General features: G+C 41.8%; 1 protein-coding gene and 1 pseudogene across 1 annotated transcript in view; one reads left to right on the plus strand and one right to left on the minus strand.

Annotated features, from left to right (window-relative positions):
- Positions 1-1,970: 1,970 nt before the first annotated feature.
- Positions 1,971-12,131, minus strand: LOC115132103 (GPI transamidase component PIG-T-like; annotated as a pseudogene).
- A 1,167-nt stretch (positions 12,132-13,298) lies between these two features.
- The window catches only part of LOC115132106 (phosphatase and actin regulator 3-like), a 54,812-nt gene continuing 45,735 nt past the window's right edge, over positions 13,299-22,375 (plus strand). Inside the window, exon 1 of the mRNA XM_065020679.1 lies at positions 13,299-13,709. Within this exon, the coding sequence (XP_064876751.1) occupies positions 13,598-13,709 (112 nt within the window). The 5' untranslated portion in view covers positions 13,299-13,597. The remainder of the gene's footprint in view (positions 13,710-22,375) is intronic.

A 22,375-nucleotide genomic window follows, 5' to 3' on the forward strand; every position in this document is an offset into this window, starting at 1 on the left:
GTCAGTGAAACCATTTAAATCATCATTATCCTGTCCTCTATCATTTACAGGTGGCACAATAGACTTGTGGCATCAATATGTACATTTAAATAAACATTATATTATAACAATATTAGTCAAATAATTTGCATACAGGGATAGACCAGGAAATCTGGTCACAATGCGTACACCTTGGACAGATAGGAGACACATTTTAATACCACGTGCAGACAGATGTCTGAAAATGTGGGCACAATCTGAATGTGGAGATCAGGACACAGCACGCCTGTTAGCGGCAGGTATAAACAAGGCTTTTTATTTGGAATGCTGAGGGCTTTTTTCCCCCCACTCTAGTGCCAAACACGTGCGAGAGGAAATTGCTGACTTGCAAAGAAAGAGACCTCTGTGTGTCTGTGTTCTGTTGGAACTTGGCAGGAGTGAGGCCAAGCTTGTTTATAGAGAAAAGAATCATCCGCTCCCTCCCCTTCACATACACACTTCCACAGCTGAGGCAAGTGAGATGGGATACAGAAAGTGAACTGGGTGTATTAAAATAGACTAGGGAAAGTGTTTGCTCCATTTTATCTGATAAAGTAGACCATGATATCTGTTCATGATACATTTCTATCTGAAATGTTCTGTAATGGCGGCAGGTAGCCTAGTGGTTAGAGTGTTGGACTAGAAGCCAAAAGGTTGCAAGATCGCATCCCCGAGCTGACATGGTAAAAATCTGTTGTTCTGCCCTGGTTATGAAAATCTGTTGTTCTGCCCCAGTTAGCCTAGGAACAAGAGGGTTGTCATTGAAAATAACAATTTGTTCTTAACTGACTTGCCTAGTTAAATAAAGGTAAAATACATTTTTAAAATGACATCTGCCTGAATAGGTCCATACTGTATGGCTCATCATAGAATTACATCAGCTGTTATGACTGCTTATGTTATGTCATTTATCCTCCAGGAGTTCTCTATCAGTCCAAACGTACTGTTTTGGACTGGGATGAGAGAGTCCACATCATTCTTCAAGTGTGCAATCCTTTTTTCTATGTTCTCCACAAGCCTCCATGTATTTCTTCTTATGAAACCGTAGGACTTGATTTTTAAAAATAAATGTTTGGACAGTTGCCAATTTTATTAAAAAGACAAATAGCCCAGCTTACCCCATATCTTCAAACATTCTCATGCTGTTCGGTAAAATGTGAAGAATCAACAGCAGTTTTAGTACACAAAACAATGAGCAGTCTTAAAAAGTCAAATGTATTAAGGGTATATTTGTCTTAGTAAATCAGTTCTTAAACAATGCATAGCAAACTTCTTAAAGTTGAGTTGTGGGTATCTGTGCTAGAAAGGCTTACCAAAGTTTCCACCATTTTTAGAACACAAAAACGTCAATATGAAACACAGACAAAGCTAAGACAAATCTGGTCAAATCAATGGCCGTTTCTTGTAGAGATGGTTGGGTTTTCTTCAAGTACAACCATGTTGACTGGTTCTGTGAGCAATTAACGAAACGTTTACAGAAATCCAACTAACTGGTTATGAAAGCTCTGTAAGTCAGTGCACTTAACTTTTCAACATCAACTTAAAGTACAAATATTATTTCTGTTTAGATTGAAGAGGTGCATCAGATATTTCTAGAGCAATGGCTCGTTACTTTTTCCAGTTACAGATATATCACATCTTGCTGTGATCTGCTGCCGCGTCTGGCAGCCAACTTTCCCCACTGAAACCTGCAGAAAACACTTTGGTTCCTTCGTTACAAACATTAAAAAGGCCTTATTATCTGTTCAACTACACCAGCAGTAGTAGTGCACTACTCTCCTCACGGTGAGAAAATGCCTTAAGCGTCCATCGAATCCATGACACTTCATAAAGTCTCATGTTTAACTTCTTTGTCATCTACAAAACAGAACTGAGAGTTTTGATTTTTATTGCAGAAGCTTCCCATGTTTAAAGTAGAATCTCCCTGAAACTTACCTTCACGTTTCCCAAGTGGTGTAATCACTGACCTCATTGCCCCACCGCAAAAATGTGCTTGATAATGTTGTTAGCTTTAGCATGATAGCATTCTGGCCCATCACAGCAGTGGCACACCCCTGAGCCTGCGGATGATGTTGCCTAGCCGTTTGGCCAGGCCCGAGCTCCTCCACCTGGAAGGTGCGGGTCAGGAGGTTGTAGAGGGAGCCGTAACCCACGGCCATCACGGTGCAGGTGAGGCAGATGACATTGTAGGGCATGCTGAAATCAGGAGTGGGCAGGTTCACCAGCAGAGGCTCCGTGTAGACCCGCATGAAGTAACTGGACTCCTCTTTACACGGGAAACTGGGTAGACAGAAATTAATTATAATAACCTATGAGGGTTGGAGGTCAATTCCATTCAAAATCAATGGAATTGAGGAATGATACACTACTTCCAAAATAAGATTTATTTGGCGTAATTTCCTTAAAAATTGCATTACATCAGGTGATAAACTAAAACACTTAAGACAACTGCTACGTAAGTGTTCAACCTGTACTTAAAAGAAAATAAACAGCCTTATGACTCACAAGCTGCTGAAAAGCGGGTGTTCCTGGGTGCTGTTGGTATCCATGGCGACAACACTGGGCACGAGAGAGCTGATAACAGAAGACCTGAAGCGAGGGACAACATTTCATCAAATATCTGCTACTGGAAACTTGAATATCTGCAGACTACAAGCAAGTGGTATCTCAATTTTAGCCAAGGCCCCATCTTCATTCAGTATCAAAGTCAAGACAAATATTTAAAATAACTTCATACTAGCTGGGCTTGATTGAGCTTGCTTGGGACAACGGAACCAATAGCAGAAAAACTGCAAATTGCTAAAGGAATTTGAAAGATTCCTAATTGTATTTCAACCCAGTTCTGAAGCACAAATCTAAAAGCTATGACAGCAATTATAGGCAAACAACACTATGACAAAGAGTACATTAACTGTCCAAGTTCCCATTACAATTGGCATTTCTTTAGACAAAACAGAACTTGACCCGTAGCATAGACAAATGCATATCTTCTATTTCTGTAGACTTCAATAAAGTCAAAGTTATACCCGACGTAGAAGCCGTGGTTGGGGTCAGGGGTGTACTCCGTCCACTTCTGGAGTGCCCTCTCAAACTGCACGGTGACGTCGGTCACAGAGTTAGGAGGCAGCTGGACCAACATCTCTAGCAGGTGGGGCTGAAGGCGGTCTTTGGACGGCTGGTAGTGGATGTAACCTAGGTAGAGAAGAAGAAAGGAAACATGTATTTATTTGCACAACCAGGAAAGACAAGCAAGTAAGTAAGAATATACACAAAATATCATGAAGGTGTTCCTAATGTTAAGTTGCACCCTGCAGAACAGCCTGAATTCGTCAGGGCATGAACTCTACAGGGTGTCGAAAGCATTTCACAGGGATGCTTCCCACAGTTGTGTCAAGTTGGCTAGATGTCCTTTGGGTGGTGGACCATTCTTGAGAGACACGGAAAACTGTTGAGCGTGAAAATCCCAGCAGAGTTGCAGTTCTTGACACAAACCGGTGCGCCTGGCACCTACTACCATACCATGTTCAAAGGCACTTAAATGTTTGTCTTGACCATGTCTCAATTTTCTCAAGGCTTAAAAATAAAGACATTACACACAGAAGATACAATTAAAAACATTAACATGTAGTGTGCGTATCTATTAGTTACACATTTATGATACTGAAGCATGTTCTCCCCATGTGGGCAGATAGCTCTTGAGGGAAAGGCCTATCAATAGGTAGCTGAAATTCATATCAACATTAGGCCCTACTTCTTCAAAGTGCACAAATCTAAAAGTTAGTTGATCAAAAAGGAACCGGGGTCATGTTCAGTAGGGGACCCAACAGAAAATGTGTTGCAACGGAAAACGAAAACCATCGTTTCATATTAGACTTGGCCAGGTAGTCCCTCCCCGTTTTAGTCCGATTTCTTCAGGTTTGGTGCCTAATGAACTAGACCCAGGCATAGGTGAAACAGTGTCAGCAGGTGAGCAGCAGCAGTACTCACTGGGTTTGTTGTCGCAACACTTGCTGGTGCGGTGAGCGTGTGAATGTAGAGGCGCAGGTACCAGGGCACGGTGTCCAGCAGGAGCACAGGGAAGGCCCGGTATGTGTGGTGATTGTACACCAGGGTGTGGATCTCCTCCGTCTGCAGCCCGTAGCCCGCCACGTAGCGCTCTCCGTGAAGTAGAGGGCGCAGCATGTCTCCTGGTGGCAGGAAAGGAGGGAGCGTTCATATGGTCAATAATAGAAATATAATTTCTATATGGTCTATATATATATATAATTTCTATATGGCCCTACATCAAAATTCCTTCATATCAGAAAATCTTCCCTTTTCTGTAACACGTATATTACATGATCATACTTCGTAGTAACTACAAATTATACTATTGCCAACAACATATTAACATGCTGTTTCTTAGTACCTTAGTAACAGCATTGTAATTGGATTGAGCAGTTTTTTAAATTAAAATAAATACACAAGAGGAATAGGGACTGTTTCTTATTCCACTTGTGTACGGGAAGTGAACAGACAGTCGAGGGAACATATTTTCTGGAATGAAACGCAGCCCACATATGGAGTCGTGTCCTTGCCCGGTGACACACACTCACCACTCTCGGCTGCTCTCCAGCGCAGCAGCATGTTGAGGGAGCGCGTCTGTCCGAACGTTGCCTGGTTGGTGAGGTCATAGACCGAGTAGGTTCTCCGATCCCCCAGCACCACAGCCTGGCTCAACAGGGGTGTGGCTGGACTCAATTCAAACTGCTCCCCCTTTAAAGGGGAAAAACAACAACAATCTATTCCTGCTCAACTACCATAGGATTGATAGAGATAAATAGGTTTTCTTTCCACAAATACATGTAGCACAATGGCGCTCGTTGGCAGTTTACAATAAAGAAAACTGAATTTACAGTCCAGTTTACAGAAGAACATGAACGTGATTAAAATAGAAACGCATTCATATTTTAATTTGAACAAGGGTCTGCTTAAAAGCCTAACTAATGATGGTATTGGCCTGTCTTTGTAGTGTTCCGCGTTCCATCAAATCTGACGTAGTTGCCCGCCCTGACGTGAAACTCACTCCAGATCTCTGATCCCTTGTAGGTGACAACAAGCTGGAGAATGTGTTTGAACCCTACAGCTTGAGAGCCAGCCCCCATTGCACTACTCTATACAAGTAGTGTTGACTGGTGTTTTAGTATAAACAAAACACGCAGGCGCACACGCGATGCTCAGCCAACTACTTTTGCGATGCACCATTGTAGCAGGTATGTCAGTGATTGGACTAAAGCTTGGCATGCACAAAGAGGTCAGTCTGAGAAAGGCTCATTTCAATAGGAAGACCATGGAGTGTTGATAGTTGTTTGAACTTTGGTACGTATTATTGGTGCTGACTGCTGACTTTTCTTCTTACTTCAGAAGAATTTGCTTTTGAAACTCAAAATTCATGCTCTGTTCCTTGACTGTATGAAGTAACTAAGTCATTCTGAGTAAGACCGTCTGCTAACTAAATAGAATTTGGATTCATATAAAGTTTGGGGTAATGTAAAGTTGGTTGTGTAAAGTATGCGGTCATGTAACGTTAGTCGCGTAAGGTTACTTACCTGAGGGTTGTCTGTGACGTCCACTTTACTGGAGGAGGCCAGGGGGCAGGCTTCAGTCAGGGTACGAGAGAACATCTTGAACAGGGACCACTCTGTGGAAACACCCAGTAACCCAACACATCATGTTCATGTCCTCCATTTTGTATGTTTCTAAATGCAGTGACCAGTCTTTTTCATGGAGCTTAGAAGGGCAATGTCTGTACACCACAGTAGAAAGAAATTACTTTTACATGAAAGTGAACATAACTTATCTCCTTCATTTTATTGTAAAGTGTTGCAATTTGAAATTCACTTAAAATAAATGTAATTTGAAAAATGTGCCATTTTCGCTGTGCAAAATATAGCTAGCATGCAAATCACCTACATGAAGCAGTGTCAGAGAGGAAGATATTGTACATCCTGGCAATACCAGCATGTTTTAGCAATAGTGTGGTGATACTACACTGAACAACAATAAACACAAACTATTTACTGAGTTAAAGTTCATATAAGGAAATCAGTCAATTGAAATAGATGCAATAGGCCCTAATCTATGGATTTCACTTGACTGGGAATACAGATATGCATCTGTTGGTCACAGATACTAAAAAAAAGGTAGGGTGTGGATCAGAAAATCAGTCTGTATCTGGTGTGACAACCATTTGCCTCATGCAGAACAACATCTCCTTCACATAGAGTTGATTGTGGTCTGTGGAATTTTGTCCCACTCCTCTTCAATGGCTGTGTGAAGTTGCTGGACATTGGCGGGAACTGGAACACCCTGTCCTACGTGTCAATCCAGAGCATCCCAAACATGCTCAAATGGGTGACATGTCGGGTGAGTATGCAGGCCATGGAAGATCTGAGACATTTTCAGCTTCCGGGAATTGTGCATAGATCCTTGCGACATGGGTGTCACGTTCTGACCTTAGTTCTGTTGTTATGTCTTTGTTTTAGTATGGTCGTTGGGTGGGTTGTCTATGTTCCTTTTTCTATGTTTTGGGATTTCTGTGTTTGGCCTAGTATGGTTCTCAATCAGAGGCAGCTGTCAATCGTTATCCCTGATTGAGAACCATACTTAGGTAGCCTGGTTTCTCTTTTGAGTTGTGGGTGATTATTTTCCGTGTCAGTGTTTGTGCCACACGGGATTGTTTAGTTTGTTTCGGTATTTCACGTTGTTATTTTGTAGTTTAGTGTTCATGTAAATAAAGTATCGTTATGGACACTTACCACGCTTCACATTGGTTCGACCTCTCTTACTCCTCGTCAGAAGAGGACAAACGTTACAATGGGGTGATGCATTATCATGCTGAAACATGAGGTGATGGCACGACAATGGGCCTCAGGATCACATCACGGTATCTCTGTGCATTCAAATTGCCATAAAATGTAATTGTGTTCATTGTCCGTAGCTTATGCCTGCCCACACCATAACCCCACCACCACCACAGGGCACTTTGTTCACAATGTTGACATCAGCAAATCTCTCGCCCACACGACACGGTACACGCTGTCTGCCATTTGAAACTGGGATTCATCTGTAAAGAGTAGACATCTCAACCGTGTCCATCAAAGGTGAGCATTTTCCCACTGAAGTCGGTTACGACGCCAAACTGCAGTCAGCTCAAGACCCTGGTGAAGACGATGAGCAAACAGATGAGCTTCCCTGAGACGGTTTCTGACAGTTTGTGCAGAAATCCTTTGGTTGTGCAAACCCAGTTTCATCAGCTCTCCCGGGGGTTGGTCTCAGACGATCCAGCAGGTGAAGAAGCCAGATGTGGAGGTCCCGGGCTGGTGTGGTTACACGTGGTCTGCAGTTGTGAGGCCAGTTGGACGTACTGCCAAATTCTCTAAATCAACATTGGAGGTGGCTTATGGTAAAGAAAGTAACATTCAGTTCTCTGGCAACAGCTCTGGTGGACATTCCTGCAGTCAAGCATGCCAATTGCACACTCCCTCAAAACATCTATGGCATTGTCTTGTGTGACAAAACTGCACATTTTGATCATGCTGTTTAGTCAGCTTATTGATATGCCACACCTGTCAGCTGGCTGGATTATCTTGGCAAAGAATAAATGCTCACTAACAGTGATGTAAACAAATTTGTGCACAACATTTTAGAGAAATAAAATGTCTGGGATCTTTTATTTCAGCTCATGAAACCAACAATTTACATGTTGCGTTATCATTTGTTGTTATACCCTTTTCACACTATAGAGTCGACGTACACTGTACTGGCTCAGATATTTTCCATTCACACTGTCCACGTTTCCAGCAACTATATGGTGGAGGCATAACCAGGCCAGCGCAGTACAGCTTGGCTCAGCTCAGTATGTGAAAGGGGTATAATACTGAATGAGGAGAGGCCTCTCTCACCTCATTTGCACTGGCCAGAGGAGTGCAGGTCAAACACCACGTTCAGTGTCTGTCTCAGCTCCCATGCTGTGGACTTGCACTGCCAGTCCTGAAACAACAGTAGCCGAGTGTCATATAAAGGCTCGGACTAATCAACAGTGACAGGTTTTGGAACGGGATTACAAGTAGGATGGAAGGTGAAATCAGTGGCTTGGTATTTTCTACAGGATTACTTTAGAAAGCCAACACACAAAAAAATGGTTATTTTTCTTTGATATGGCTGACGACATAATGAAGGTTATAGTATTCCTCATAACTATGTAGCTATAATATACAGTTGAAGTCAGAAGTTTAAATACATTTAAACTCAGTTTTTCACAATTCCTGACATTTAATCCTAGTAAAAATGTCATGTCTTAGGTCAGTTAGGATCAACACTTTATTTTAAGAATGTTAAATGTCAGAATAATAGGAGAGAGAATGATACATACATCTGAAGACTGTATATACATACACCTCACCTGACACACAGGTGTGATGTGTAGAGCCCGGGAGTAGAAGCTGCTGTGGAAGAGTTTCTTAGAGTTCATTAGGACTGCCAGACCAGTCTAGAGAAAGGAGATGGGCAACATGAAGAACATGGTTAAATCCCCACACACGCATGCACGTACACGCACACAGACTTTAAGTCCATTCCAATAAAAGGATAACACTACATGCTAATGGTTTTAAAATAATCACCTAACCACAAATCAGGGTTTAGTAGGGCACGACGTAGCAAAATAAATAAAGAGAAAGGCCATTTTAGAACAAGTCCAGGTAGTTCTTCCCTCTTTTAGTCTGGTTTTTTTCCTCCCCTGTTTAGTGCCTAACGAACATGAAGGAGGAAGCCACCGCACCCTTTTTCAGATTTAGTATACTACAATACTACGCTTTTGGTAAATGTGACATTCATAAGACCATCCAACATAAGACGGACTGGTACCTTGGTGCCGCAGGGAAGGAGTTTCTTCCACGGTGTCAGATTCTCAGTACAAGCGATCTCCCGCGGCAACACAGCATAGCGGAGAAAGCGCTGGTCCGTTACTGTATAGCAGAGGACGTATACAGGACACACATACAGGTGCATGTCACACAGGTCCACATCAACACACTTTATGTCACATCACAACACTTAGCATTATGGAGAATCACACATCTTTAATAATACTGTACTATCTAATTCCATAACTGCGTCATGATTCCTTTGAGTGCATATGCAAAGCATTGGTTGGCACGTGGTCTTGTTCATTAAGGCATACCGTAGAAAAGTGTTTCTCATTAGATAATTACAGATAATACCTCCCCATTTCAGATCGTTTTCTTCCATTTGATCCCTTATGAATACGAGCCTGCTCTCTGTTCAGAGGCAAGCTAGCTACTGGAGAGACTTGGGTGCCTTACTGTCACGAGAATTAGGTTCTCAATGATCATAAACCAATTCATTTAAATTACTCAGTCTGTGACCGGAATTTGTAAGATACTGGTTGGAATGAAAACAGACAGAGGCCCAGTCCACAATAGTCAAATGTTTATTCACGAGAACATTCTGGTGTGCACAGTACAAAGACCTTCATTTATAGTGACACACATACTTCCACACAAAACATTAGGTATCCTACGCCCACACTGTCCTGATACCCAGTCAACAGAGATTAGGGGAGTCCGTGAGAATAGCTTCTTCCCGCCCTCTCTCAAGATAGGGAGAGACCCTGGGAAGTTCTCGGTGCCCCCAGCCAAGGTCGGCACCAAATCTTGCTCAGTCTGTTATTAAGATACTAGACATATTGTCACCAAAACATTCATTCTGACTAAGAACTACACTCCCGGATATATAATTCTACTGACTAAAACCAAACACAGCATTAAAATAACCTAATGATTCTAATCAATTCCATACAATCATATGGTTTCAGAGTTATGTTTCACAGTGTAATATTCTAATAATTTATTAAAACATATCCCATTAACACTTACCATTGCCCACGCCTAGAGGCTTGAAGGAGGCACTGGGCTGCACCGTGTTGGTGGAGTCAATGAAATTCAGCGAGGCACAGAAGATCCCTGAGAGGACGTTGGTCAGCTCCTTCCAGGCAATGTCCACACTACAAGACAATGGACTAAATGACATAATTCAATAGAATTTCAATGCTAATATAGTTTGGGAGAAATGGCGATGAGTAAAATGGCAGTATCTGCCACCAGTGACAAAAAGACATGGCTGTGAAATGTTGTGGCACATTCCTGGTCAAAGACTCAATAGGCCAAATGAAAGTGGTGCAGGCTGTCACTACAAAATGGGTGAGACTAGCGCCACACATACGTATGGATATATTTGACTACCAACCATGATGACAGATATATAGCTGCTATGTTATCTTCAACAGTAAGGAAAGTGAACATGTGTGGCTAAATATACAGTATAGACACACTCACTCAGTTAGAGTGTCCTGAAAACATACCCACAGTTCGGCACCAGGGGGCGACGGTAGGAAAGGCTGGCCCCACTGCATGGTCCTCCAGTAGCCCTGAGTGAAGGAGATGTGGAGCTCACTCACAGAGAACTTCGAAATCACCTGGCCCAGAGACTTCGGGAAGAGTTGGTAGTGGGAGACTGAAAATATACATTTGGGGGAAAAACAGTGAGTTGCATATAACACTAGTATGTTGACTTGGCAAATTAGGCATGGGGCCTAAGTACTGATGACAGTGAATGCACAGCAAGTTACTCTGATTAATCAGCTCACAATAGACAATTAATTGGTACATACAGCCTGGAACTAATGCCTGCAAAATTGTATAAATATTCCTTACAAGCCAGAATGTTTAATAAAATTACATTTCAACTTACTCTACCGGTTGTCTGTGCTATTTGTTCTTCTGCTGCTCGAAAATGGATAGAAAAATATACACAGGATAGTATTGTTTACCCAACTTTAGTTAGCTATTAACGAGAGAACCTATTGAAACAAGCATGCCATGACAATGAACATGGTATATTCTGAATCAGGGGAGGACAGAGAACAATCCACATATTTTTTCATTTAAAAAAATTGAAATAGGAATTTAACATTTCAAAAATAAAATGTAAAGTGTTGATTGTTCTCCGTCCTCCCCTGATTCAGAATATACCATTGTCATGGCATGCTGGTTGCAATAGCTAACTAAAAAGTCAGGTAAACAAAAAAATGGTATCAATTTTCAAGCAGCTGAAGGACAAATAGCACAAACAACCAAAAGAGTAAGTTTAAAACGTAATTTTATTCAACATTCTGGCTTGTAAGGAACATCTACACAATTTTGCAGGCATTAGTTTGACTGTATATATCAATTAATTGTGTATTACAAGTCTGATTAGTCAGACTAAGCAACAGTCAACATAGCCTACCAGCACTAACACCTTGTTCAACTCCTCAAGCCATTGATTGGTTGGTTGAATCAAATATGTTTAGTGCTGTGCTGGAACAAAAGCCTGCACGGAGGGTCTACTCTACAGGACCTTGACTGAAGATGCACTGATGGCTAGTGTCCCAGTGTGGCTACTAGATAGATGACTAGAACATTATGTGATTGACCCAAATATAATTTCAAATCAAACTCTTTATCTTTATTTCCTCGCAAGAAGTCCGTATCCCACAAGGTTCGGAACTGGAAGCTGGCGTAAGTATCCCCAGAATGCAATGGCCTGATCACCAACTCTTCCTGAAACCGGTCTTTTTCGGGCGGTGGTGGAGGGTCGTCTAGGGTTTTCTTGGTGTCAGAGACATGGTCAACTTTGTCGCTTGGAACATCTACTATGTTCGTTTCGAGGGAGTCCCGCCTCTCCTCTTCCGCGGCCTCTTGGATTTAGTCTTTTGCGGGAGGTGGTGGGGGGATGTCATAGGTTTGAACATGGCCAGCTTCGTTGTCGCTTGGAGTATCTGTTAACGATAGATTCGTTTCGACCTCGGTAGCCTCCCATTGCCTCTCCTCTTCCACGGCATGGGTTTGGCCCTCCGCATCTTTCACCTGATTTGTTTCTTGTACGTCTGCTGTAACAAACACGTATACTAATCCACAAAGAACGAACGCCAGCATATAAACATTGCAGCTGTGCGCTTTCATTTTCCCGACTGCTGAATGACGGCGCCTACTTCCTTAAGCGTGTCATGTTGACCAATAGGATTAAATAATTGAGTCTATTATGGACAATCATCACTGCGCAAAAGATGCGCATAGTGACTGATCTAAACTTGCTTTGTTACCAGCAATATTTACATCGGATTCATTGTTTGATAAATTGAACATATCATATGTTGATGTAACAGAATAGGATAAATTAATGTATCTGTGTTTTTCATAGCTACACAGTCAAGCCGAGCAGGATGCTTTATATTGTTGCTTCTTAGGCCTTTAAACCAGTAGCCTGATATACTACATTTCCCTTCATTTTTGTTAGTACTCTCTCTACTTATAGACAATAGGCCTTGGCTACTGATTTCCTTTCAGCCAATAACACTAGGCCTATCCAGCTGTTTTTTCTTAAAGCTGCAGTAGGCAACTTTTTGTGTGACCCAACCAAATCCACATAGAACTGTAGTTATAGATCTGTCATTCTCAATGAAAGCAAGTTTAAGAAGCAGAACGTATGTAAGTTATTTCTCACTTGCTAGTTTCATTTTTGCGTCTTTTACTGGTATGGTACACCAGCTTCAAACAGCTGAAAATACAATATTTTTGGTTACGGAAAATATATTTCACAGCAGTTTAGATGGTACCATGTTTCTCTACACTATAATTGCTTGTTCTGTCACAAACTCTTAGAATTTTAGCAACAGGAAATGGTGGAGCAATGTCTACATGGTGCATTTTTAATCCCTTCCATGCCATTCATAATTACATTGAAATATTAGGATAAATTGCAGTATTTCAAATGTTTAAAACCTTTTCAAGCTCATTGTAGTCCTGAGATGTCTTCAATGAACCAATTTAACCACATCTTGATGTTCTGCTCTATTCACCCTCATCACCATCCATGCTCATAGTATGTGGATATTAGGATCATTCGAATTGGCCAAACCAGCTTCAGAAATCATGAATGCTTTGTTGACATTGATGTGGTGACAGAAAGTACATTAATAAATTCAGATGTTGCATGTAGGCCTAAATGTGTGTGGCTGGCTACAATGGCTGCATTCACACAGGAAGCCTAATTTTGATATTGGTTTCTCACTAATTGGTCTTTTGGCCAATCAGAGCTGAAAAAGACCTGATGTGATTGGTCAAAAGACCAATTAGTGGGGGAAAATATAAAAATGGGTCTGTCTGTATAAACCAGCGTATAAACGCAGCCGATGTTGCGAGCAAAACACTTTAATCCATCCAACTGATATTTACCACATTCCCACTTGGTTATGAACGCAGGAATATAGATGGGCACATCCGTATCACCGCTCCCACGTCCACACGCGCTCCAACATACTAGGAATTTCTGCTCAGCACCCATGGCCCCCCATTAGATGCTCAAAGCCGCTGTTGTCATAACGATTTATATCTGCACTACTGCTGTTTACTTCTGAAGTTGCCTGCCTCTGGTAGGGTTTTCAATATTTTATTCAGAATTCCTGTGCTCTATCCCTATGGCTACATCCGATGGAAATGGAATAGACGGCTGTCTTTTGCAACGAGGCAAATCTCAAAGTGACCCAAACCTACTCACCGAATCCAGCATCGATCTAGTGCACAACACAGGTAAGATAGGCCTACATATTTTGTTGTCAGGATATTCTATAGGCTATGATATTGGAGTTTTATTATAAATCTAATCGCTTTGGTATTGCTAAATGGGATATGAGGACCACATCGGAATAATAAGCACTCCATGCTTCCATTTGACAGCAAAACATTTCCTAAAAGTGATTCTCTGAGAATTGAGATAAATATCCTGACGCGTTTGCCATTTTCATCCAGTACTATTTAAAATGAATGGATACTCTCCCAAAATACGCTATTTGTGCGTAATGTTTGGAGCCGTATACGCGCATAGCCCAACTGGTTTTGCAGTAAATGTGCTGATTAGAAATTAACTGTAGGCTAGCCTATACTATACTGCAAAGCCTATTTTACACAAACCCATAATATTCAGATCATAATTTAATGTATTGCTAAATTTATTTATTGGCCTAATAAGATTGGACGCGAAGATGAGACAGCCTACAGTGAAGAAGAAAGCGCTTGTGGTGTGGTCAATCATTTTAGGCGAAATGTCTAGACGCTTTTTTTCGTCGCTAGGTTATATTTTGATTCGTTACATTGAGCGCACAGACACTCCCACTGTGCACAGATGTTAGTTCAACGTCTAGTTTTTATTTACAGTTGGTTGAGTTGTCAACTAACGTGAAATCAACCAAACGTGACCCAGTCACTGGATTTAGGTTAGATTTGGGTTAAAATTCCCTTATTGATGACTTTTTGCAAATCCGATCCGTTTTCCAAGTTGATTCAACCAACACATACATTTTGTTTGGTTGAAATGATGTGGAAACACGGTTGATTAAACAATGTTTTACCCAGTGGGCAGACATTTTAATATGGAATTGGTCCACCCTTTGCTGCTATAACAGCCTCCACTTTTCGGGGGAAAGCTTTTCACTAGATGTTGGAACATTGCTGCAGGGACTTGCTTCCATTCAGCCACAAGAGCATTAGTGATGTCGGGGACTGATGTTGGGCCTGGCTCGCAGTCGGCGTTTCAATTCATCCCAAAGGTGTTTGATGGGGTTGAGGTCAGGGCTCTGTGCAGGCCAGTCAAGTTCTTCCACACCGATCTCAACAAACTATTTTTATATGGACCTTGCTTTGTGCACAGGGGCGTTGTCATACTGAAACAGTAAAGGGCCTCCCCCAAACTGTTACCACAAAGTTGGAAGCACAGAATTGTCTAGAATGTCATTGTATTCTGTAGCGTTAAGATTTCCCTTCACTGGAACTAAGGGGCCTCGCCCGAACCATGAAGAACAGCCCCAGAACAGTATTCCTCTTCCACCAAACTTTACAGCTGGCACTATGCATTCAGGCAGGTAGCGTTCTCTTGGCATCCGCCAAACCCAGATTCGTCCATCGAACTGCCAGTTTGTGAAGTGTGATTCATCACTCCAGAGAACATGTTTCCACTGCTCCAGAGTCCAAAGGCGGCGTGCTGTACATCAGTTCAACCAACACTTGGCATTGTGCATGGTGATTTTAGGCTTGTGTGCGGTTGATCGGCCATCGAAACCCATTTCATGAAGCTCCCGACGAAACAGGTTCTGGTGCAGACATTGCTTCCAGAGGCAGTTTGGAACTCGGCAGCGAGTGTTGCAACCGAGGACAGACGATTTTTATGCGCTACACACTTCAGCACTCGGTGCTCCCGTTCTGTGAGCTTGTGTGACCTACCACTTCGAGGCTGAGCCGTTGTTACTCCTAGACGTTTCAACTTCACAATAACAGCACTTACAGTTGACCGGGGCTGCTCTTGCAGGGGAGAAATTTGACGAACCGACTTGTTGGAAACGTGGCATCCTATGACGGTGCAACGTTGAAAGTCCCAGAGCTCCTCAGTAAGGCCATTCTACTGCCAATGTTTGTCTATGGAGATTGCCTGTCTGTGTGCTCGATTTTGTACACCTGTCAGCAATGGGTGTGGCTGAAATAGCCAAATCCACTAATTTGAAGGGGTGTCCACATAATTGTGTGTATATATAGTGTATGTATTATGATTATTTGAACAATTTCCTTCAGCATAAGCCTGGGTTTTGAATAGTAGCCTATATTGGACGCTCATTCCATGGACCTTTGCCCATCCCAACGCAGCCATTGCGTTTGACAGCATCAATTGGTTCCCATGCTGAGCAGATCAAACAGTCCTATGATCAATGACCCTGCGTTCCACATGATGTATAGGATCAAAGACTTCCACATCTGTGCAGCCCTATAGAACATCGATTCACTGTGGCGTGGACCATGCAGGCGTGCACGGGGCACCTTGAGTAATCATTAGACTATTCCCCTTTCAGTTAACCTACCTCTCAGCTGTTTTCACCTCTATGGCTGTTTAATCACTTTCCCATCATAAACAGACATGCCCTCATTCTCTACAATGTTTATCAACCAAGCGTTTTTATTCTCAAGTGCTTTTAGACAACGGCAACAGGCCTAATGGCATTTTGTTATGATGATGGGCCTATTTTTAACACGGTTGCATAAAATATTTTATTGGACAGTTTAGTGTTGGTGCCAAACCCGTGTCTGTTGAAGACAGTATGTTTATGGCATATTTATGGATTGAGTGGGTTCTTCACCATTTACTGGTCTCACTCACACACGCACTCTCTCGCACACACACACACACACCATAAGCATGGTGGTCAGGTATGCATGATTCACAAAACCACTGTAGTCTATTCATATTTCAACCAGCTATCTGTTTAGGTCCTTGTTTCTTGTTGCACATTTACAACTGTCTCTACCATGTTCATTCATCAACCTTATACAGCACAGTTTTTTTATGAAACTGCTCCACTTATGGCTAATCTAATTGTCACAAACCTGTAAAAAAAAAAAATAACGGCCATTCCCAGGGCACAGCTAATGGCGCATACTGTCAATGCAGTTCATTCAAGAGAACAGTAGCAGCGGCTGGTGACCAATAGTACACACGGTCCGTCCTCAGTTTATCGTTACTGTGTAAGCGTCGCAGAACTCTCGGCCCGCAGTCTTTGCCAAAGGATTACTAAGCCTTTACGCAGTGGCCTTTGCAGCTGCAGAGACTGACACTGTCTTCATCCACTTCGTTAACGCCATAGAGAGAAGACAAAACACGAGGACAAAGACACCGCATTAGCTGTAGAACGTTCAAGGCAATTTGACCCTTCATCCTTGCTGAGGCAATGCACTGTACCACTACATTTGCGTTATTTTAAGGGCTTTTTATTTTATTTTAAGCACAATGGGTGATATGAACGGGTTTAAACAAATACTTACAGCCTGAGATGTTGTTGCCAGGCCAGGATGTTACTTTGAAGGGTTTTGCACCCAGTCTAAAGACATTTGTGGAAAACACTACAGGGTCTTAAATACGCCACTTAGAATGTATATGTAATACCATACATGGTTGACATGGTAATGGTTCCCTAAAGCCCCTACCGTTCGTTCAATCAGTTTGTTCAGGCACAAGTCTTTTACCCACTCCTGCTAATACCAAGTCACTTTAGTGCAAAGTCTCACTTACTGTAGTCTCTTAGCAATCTGACCATTGAGGTAACGAAGCATGGGATGCTTTGCACCCTAGGAGAATACCGTGTAGGGGGTAAGGATTAACAAAAGCTCAGGTGGTGCGTTCACAGTGCTCCAGTCGAGAATGGATCCCTACCTACATCCCCTACACTGTAATTAAGTCCTAGAACACTCAGATCTGGAAGGACTTGATTGGTGTAAGGTGAAGCTCAAATAAAATAAAATTGTATTTGTCATGTACACAGTTTACAGCAGGTTTAAAAGGTGCATTGAAATGCTTATGTAACAATTGATAACACTATGGGCTACTGTATGTTTAAGCTTAAACTCTATTGGACCAGTTTGGTTCACTACTGGAGCAGTAGGGAGAAATGAACCGCACAACTGAATAATTTAGGAAAAGAATGCTGGCTTTTATTTTGGAAATAAAAATACTTACAAAAAATGAATCACCTTTAGTAAATAGTGAAATTTGTACATTGAGCTCAAAATAAATGCGATACATCAGTAGTACAATCGACTTATATTGGCCATATATCCTGCCTATAGTTTACTAGGGTGCACCCAACTCTATCTTAATCTGAGGCTCTCTCAGATTTCAATGTTCTGTAGCAATACAATAAACATGACTCCTCAGAAAAACACAACCCAATTCACAATACCGACTTATAAACCACTATGACATGGAATCAATGTGAGTGACTATGCCTATCAATAAACACTAAGGTGCTTATAACAACCCCACTGCAATGTATGATGCAATGATGTCTGTCAAGAAAAATTCTACCACACCTTAGTATGGCAGTGCAAATTCAGTGTTCTCCAAGGAAAATACATCTTTGCATGCAAATATTATTGATGTCCTGGGTTCGGGCAGCTCGCCATCCTTGGTGGAAATGAATCCATACTCAAAAAACCTGACCTGTTTTACAAACAGGATCACACATAAATATATATATATATATATATATATATATATATCAGTACCTTTTCATATAACCACTAATATAGTACATTTCATATAACCATTAATATAGTGCTTAGCTTTAATCTCTTACAGGACTAAGAAAATAAAACTTAGTCATAATGCTTTACACTTTAACTACAGCACTAGGCTCACGTGGACTGAACAATAGACTAGCCCGGGCAAATGAAAAGTACTAGTGCTTACACCTACATGTAATTTCTTATAAAGTAATCTAAAACATAAGTGTATCAAAATGGATTATGATACTAGCTAATCACATTTTATAAAAGTCTGAAAACTAAAATAGTTTGCCATGCATGATCACTAACATTTGCTATTTAAATGGATTGATAGCTGAGCTAGCCTAAATGTTAACGGCTTGTGCGTATGCTTGGTTCAGTATGAACACGCACAAAATGCTAGCAATAGCTTAGCTAGCCTAATCGCTAGCAGCTCGTTCTCCATACGAAAACTCACCCAATCCTAGCGTCAATCTTTCCCTCAATCCCTTCACAGCACATTCATATAGATAAGTGAGTGTTAATATCCAGTTCTCTTTTTAGTTCAGTTTTATACAATTTCCCAACAATTTGAAACTTAGTTTGTTTTTCTTCTATGGAATGGCGGTAGCTCGTCACGTTCCGTTCTAGCTCTTTTTCAGCATGTTGGCCCCAACTGGTGTATAATGTGAGGTTAGGAGAGGGATTAAGAGAATATTGAGTTTTGATTGGCTCAAAATAAACTGCTCGTCATGCAGCTTCTGACAGCTGATTTGTAATAGCTGTCAATTTAAATAATATGATTGGTTACTGGAATCTCACTAGTAAGGATAAGTATTCAACATTAGTTGACCTGCGTTACAACCTCTCCTCTTGAAGGTATGCACGTCCCGTTGCATCTTCTTGTTGGCTGTATGGTCACTTGATGACATTGCACAGGAAACCCTTTTAACTTCTGATTGATCAAATCCATTCAGTGAACTTGTGAGGGCTGCACTAAACACTTGGAACAAGGACTGACAACAAAGGTTAGGATGTTTCCAAACTGAGAGTACCTTTCTGGTCTCGCTCACTGCCTGAAAGAATGCCGGACAGCGCTGTCCGTTTCCTCATGTTGCTGTTTACTATTGTTTTTCTCCACAGAGAGAGTCAACTGGAGCATGATCAATGGGGACATTGTCCCTTGTGTTATGTCTCTTCAGCACTTTCAGACATGTCAGGGAGAACAGGTAATTCTTTGTCTATGATGAGAGAAACTTCTTCAAGAGGATCTGCAGAATGTTCAGGTAAGTTGTTTGTCTCACTGTCAGGTGTTTCAGGTTCTTCAATTAAGTAGTCAGACTGATGTTCTAACTTCTTCTGCAAGGACTTCTTGGTCTGCTGTAATGACAAGGAAGGTTGCTCAACCTGTGAGTATCATAGACCTTGGTAAACCTAACAGGCTTTTGACTTTTTGCGTTTTCAATCCTGAAGTCAACATCAGAATCTGAATGTGTCTCATCTTCAGTCACATCAGTACCTGGAAGAAGTCGTGTGCGAGGTTTTCAGATGTGCTGCGACGTGACAGGTTTTTCAGGTGTAGTCGCAAACAAGAATTCACAAGGCAGTAAAAGGTCATGGTGCAGTGGACCATCCTTGCTCTCAGGCTTGAATGTATATACACCGGTATATCACTTGAACATTTGGTGACTACATACATTTTGGTTTCCCACTTATCAGCCAACTTATGTTTCCCTCTCAGTTTAACATTTCTCACAAGAACTCTGTCAACAACGTCAAGAGGGAACTCTGTGACATACCTGTCAAATCTGGCTGTTTCGAGAGCGTTCCGGGTGGCTATACTGACTCTTCACATCTTGCACATACTGTGAATGCAATTTCTTCTGGTCATTAACAGGTAGTTTGAAGGCTATGCCAACTGGTAGTCTAGGTTGTCTCTCGAACATTGGTTCATAAGGAGTGTAGCTGATGTCTTCATGCAGTTGAATGTATGTACAAGTGGTTTAACAGAGTTTTGTCATGCATGCTCCATGTACCAAGCATCTGGAGTATCGTCCTGTTAAAACGCTCAACAGGATTTCTTCTTGGATGATACGGCATTGTTCTCACCTTCTTGATCAGCTCTTTGATTGTTCGTGATTCAAAATCAGGACCTTGGTTCATGTGGAGGCGCTCAGGAAAGCCATAGTGCACAATGAAGTGGTCCCAGAGAGACTTTGCAATGGTGCGTGCTTTCTGGTTGGGAGTTGCTATGGCCACTGTGTACTTGGTAAAGTGATCTGTAATTACCAGTATATCCTTAGTTACTACGATCAGGCTCCAAAGAAAGGATGTCCATGCATACTAGCTCCAAAGGCCTGCAGGTCTTAATGCTAACTAGAGGTGCAGCTTTCTCTGGGAGGGTTTTACGTCGCACACAGCGGTCACGGGTATTAACTTTCTCCTCCACAGACATTGACATCATCTTGGGCCAATAGAACCGGGATCGTATGATATCCAATGTGCGCTCCATGCCCATATGGCCCATATCATCATGCAGACTTTTCAATGCAACTACTCTCAGCTCTTCTGGAAGCACTAACTGCAAAGTAGTGTTTACTCCTTGCTGCCTTCTCCTGTAAAGAACACCATTCTTTAGCTCAAACTGGTTCCACTCACGTAGCAACCGAGAGTTCTGGGAGCTTGGCTCTAACAGTGGGAGGATGTTTCTCCCCGGTTTCCAACTGAGTGACGACCTCTCTGATGCTGGCATCAGCTCTTTGTTTTTCCATCAGCTCCTTCTCTGACAAATGAGGAATGACTGGAAACCCATCTTGATGTTCCTCCTGGCAAGCTTGCCACTTTATGTAACAATTGCTTAACACGAAGGGCTACTGTATCTTTAAGCTTAAACTTTATTGGAGCAGTTTGGTTCACTACTGGAGCAGTAGGGAGAAATGAAACGCACAACTGAATAATTTAGTAAAATAATGCCGGCTTGTATTTTGTAAATAAAAATACTTACAAAAAATGAATTACCTTGAGTAAATATTGAAATGCTGAAATTTGTACAATGAGCTCAAAATGAATTAAATACATCAGTAGTACAATCGACTTATTGGCCATATATCCTGCCTATAGAATGCACTGTATAGTGTAGCTAGCTGAGGAAGGCCCAGAAGATTGAAGTAATAGCTGTCAACTTAAACATATCACAACAAATATTATTGGTTACTGGAATCTCACTAGTAACGATAAGTTTTCAACATTAGTTGTGACTGGAGTCCTTCACAATCTTTCTGGGCCTTCGTCAACTAGCTACGCTATGCAGGACATTCGGAAAGTATTCAGACAGACCCTTTTCTACATTTCTTATGTTACAGCCTTATTACCAAATGTATTTAAATACAATATTTTCCTCATCAATCTACACACAATACCCCATAATGACAAAGCGATAGAAAAGGTTTTTAGAACATTTAGCAAATGTATTACAAATTAAAGAACATACCTTTTATTTACATATGTATTCAGACTCTTTGTTATGGGACTCGAAATTGAGCTCATGTGCATCCTTGATGTACACCTGTGGTAAATTCAATTGATTGGACATGATTTGGAAAGACACACCTGTCTATATAAGGTCCCACAGTTGACAGTGCATGTCAGAGCAAAAATCGATGGTCGACGGAATTGTCCGTAGAGCTCAGAGACAGGATTGTGTCGAGGCACAGATCTAGGGAAGAGTACCAAAAAATGTCTGCAGCATTGAAGGTCCCCAAGAACACAGTGGCTTCCATCATCCTTAAATGAAAGAAGTTTGGAACCACCAAGACTCTTACTAAAGCTGGCTGCCCGACCAAACTGAGCAATCAGGGGAGAAGGGCCTTGGTCAGGGAAGTGGCCAAGAACCCAATGGTCACTATGACAGAGCTCCAGAATTCCTCTGTGAAGATGGGAGAACCTTCCAAAAGGACAACCATCTCTGCAGCACACCACCAATCAGGCCTTTATAGTAGCGTGGCCAGGTGGAAGCCACTCCTCAGTAAAAGGCACATGAAAGCTCTCTTGGAGTTTGCCAAAAGGCACCTATAAGACTCTCAGACCATGAGAAACAAAATTCTCTGGTCTGATGAAACCGAGATTAAACTCTTTGGCCTGAATGCTAAGCGTCACGTCTGGAGGAAACCTGGCAC

The sequence above is a fragment of the Oncorhynchus nerka genome, linkage group LG7 (assembly GCF_034236695.1).
Source record: "Oncorhynchus nerka isolate Pitt River linkage group LG7, Oner_Uvic_2.0, whole genome shotgun sequence".
NCBI classification, from domain to species: Eukaryota; Metazoa; Chordata; class Actinopteri; order Salmoniformes; family Salmonidae; genus Oncorhynchus; species Oncorhynchus nerka.